The 2,545-nt window shown below is 47.0% G+C and overlaps 1 protein-coding gene across 2 annotated transcripts in view; it reads right to left on the reverse strand.

Moving 5' to 3' along the window:
• Positions 1-2,207, reverse strand: part of LOC135102289 (mucin-2-like) — a 12,196-nt gene extending 9,989 nt beyond the window's left edge. Inside the window, exons 1-2 of one of the 2 annotated variants that reach the window (XM_064007297.1) lie at positions 2,169-2,207; positions 1,386-1,640 (exon numbers count right to left, since the gene is read on the reverse strand). In XM_064007297.1, coding sequence (XP_063863367.1) covers positions 1,386-1,391 — 6 coding nt within the window. In that variant the 5' untranslated portion in view covers positions 1,392-1,640; positions 2,169-2,207. Of the gene's footprint in view, positions 1-1,385; positions 1,641-2,164 lie in introns of both variants that reach the window. The other variant, XM_064007298.1, reaches the window with a different exon arrangement.
• Positions 2,208-2,545: the final 338 nt, after the last annotated feature.

Here is a 2,545-nt window from a genome sequence, read left to right on the forward strand (position 1 = left end):
GGGCGGGGCGGGGCGGGATAGGACAGCAAGGGCAAGGAGAAGGACGGGGCGCGGGGCACTCAAGGTCAAAGGATGATGGGCGAGCAGGTGACCTTGTACGGAGAGGAGGCGAAGATGAGCTGAGTGATGATGGAGGGTGTTTTTTTCTCCTTATGTCGTGATGTTGTGGAGATGTGTGACTTGAGTTTTGCTTTGCTTCCCGTGACGCAATGATGGTTTTGTTTATGCTGACGCTACTGGTGATGGTGCTACTACTGTTGTTACTACTATTGCTACTGCTGCTGCTGGTGCTACTACTACTACTACTACTACTACTACTACTACTACTACTACAATTAGTACTACTACTGCTGCTGCTGCTGCTGCTGGCGTTGTTTCTACTGTTTTTATTATCTGGTATTAAAATTAAAAACAATAGCGATAATTGTACTTTTTCTTTTTCTCCTTCCTTCTCCTCTTTGTCCTTCTATTTCTCCTCCTGTTATCATTACCACTACTAGTACTTCTACTACTGCCACCACCAGCACCACTACTGACACATGACTTTGGACACACACACACACACAAACACTACCAATCACTCCCACACACACTACCAATTCTCTTTTTATTATAATCACATCGTCTTAGTCATTATACCGAAGCGCATTTCTATTCATACCCACACGTTGCATGCGATAACAGTAAAAAACACGCAACATATATAAGAGGGAGATTATCGCTTCTTATCGCTTGTCGGGCTGAGAGGCGCCTTCGGAGGAACAGCCTGACGAAGGGGGAAGGTGAGGATGAGCCTGAAGAAGGTCCGGCTTGATTTCCCACCGAGATGCCGAGACCCTGACATCACGGCCATAACAATCCATGTGTGTGTGTGTGTGTGTGTGTGTGTGTGTGTGTGTGTGTGTGTGTGTGTGTGTGTGTGTGTGTGTGTGTGTGTGTGTGTGTGTGATGAAAGGTTACAGGTTGGTGCATATATGTGGCGACAGATAGGTAGACAGATCGACAGGCAGACGGGAACAGACGGACACACACACACACACACACACACACACACACACACACACACACACACACACACACACACACACACACACACACACATTATTATTATTATTATTATTATTATTATTACACACACACACACACACACACACACACACACACACACACACACACACACACACACACACACACAGAAAGACCAACCGAAACATCAAAACAAACAAAATTGACTGAAACATAAGAAAAAAAAAAAAAAAAAAAGAGAAAGATGACAAGTACATAGACATACACACGCACCCACACACACACTGACACCCACCCACCCACACACACACACCCACACAAACACACACACACACATCTGAACACACAAACGAACTCACCTGCATTTCAAAAGCTCCAAGATATCCACAACCGATATTTCCTTCTTCCTAAAGTTCAATATTCCCTTTGACTGTCCTTGTCTGTCCTTCCTCTTCCACCACCACCACCACCTCCTCCCCCTCCTTCCTTCGCCGGCGACAGGAACTTGAAATTACACGTTCAGCGCGCAATTAACGAAGAATCATTAGTATCTCTCTGCCACGGGAGTCGAGAAAGAAGACAGTGTTCCCATATTATGAAACCTTTCCTGGGTTCTAAAGGTTAATGAAATATCTTAACACACTTATACACGCGTACACACACACGCACGCACGCACGCACAAGAGCACACTGCTGCAAAGTTCAAAGTCCTTTACAAAGTTGATTTTTTCTGTCTGCCGTGCTGAGTTAAAAAATTCCAGTTTAGTTTTAGAATTTGTCTTGGATCACTTGGTGTTTTTTAGCGTGCTTCGTGTTAGTATTTCGTGTCTTTTCTCTTGGATTGCTTGCTAAAAAACATTGAAATTCCCGTACATTAGTGCATTGAAATCCCCATGCAAAAAAAGAATATAAGGATCACTATCTTTCTATGCGTTGAAATTTCCACGTCTACTCTGGATTACTTCCCGCGAACTATTGACAATTCCGAGGCATCAGTCAGTGGCTTTAGTGCACAGAGGCGCGTGGTGTGTGCGTATGTGTGCGCACGGGAGGGAATGGCCGGGGTCGGGATGTGCGTGAGTGTGTATGTCTGTGTATGTGTGTGTGAGTGTGTCGGCTTCGCGGCGGGACGACCGACCTACCGCCAGACTTGCTTCTCGCTTCACTCTCTCCCGACTGCCTCACCTCACCTCTCCCTCGGCCTGAACACTCTCCCTCGCTGACTCTCCTCCTCCCCCTCCTGCCCCTCCTTTCCTCCTTCCTTTCGCCCCTCCTCTGCAAACGTCTTGCTTACCCCCCACTTCTTTCCTTCCCCCGTTCCTATCTCTCTCCTTTCCCCGATGTATATATTACCTCCTTAACCTCTCCTCCTCTTCCTCCTCCCTCTCCTCCTCCTTTCCTATCTCTTCCCTCACCCCCCAACCCCAATGTATACATTACCCCAATTGGTCTTCCCTTTCAACCTTCTCCTTCTCCTCCTCCTCCTCCTCCTCCTCCTCCTCCTCCTCCTCCTCCTCCT

The sequence above is a fragment of the Scylla paramamosain genome, chromosome 7 (genome assembly GCF_035594125.1).
Source record: "Scylla paramamosain isolate STU-SP2022 chromosome 7, ASM3559412v1, whole genome shotgun sequence".
Classification (NCBI taxonomy): domain Eukaryota; kingdom Metazoa; phylum Arthropoda; class Malacostraca; order Decapoda; family Portunidae; genus Scylla; species Scylla paramamosain.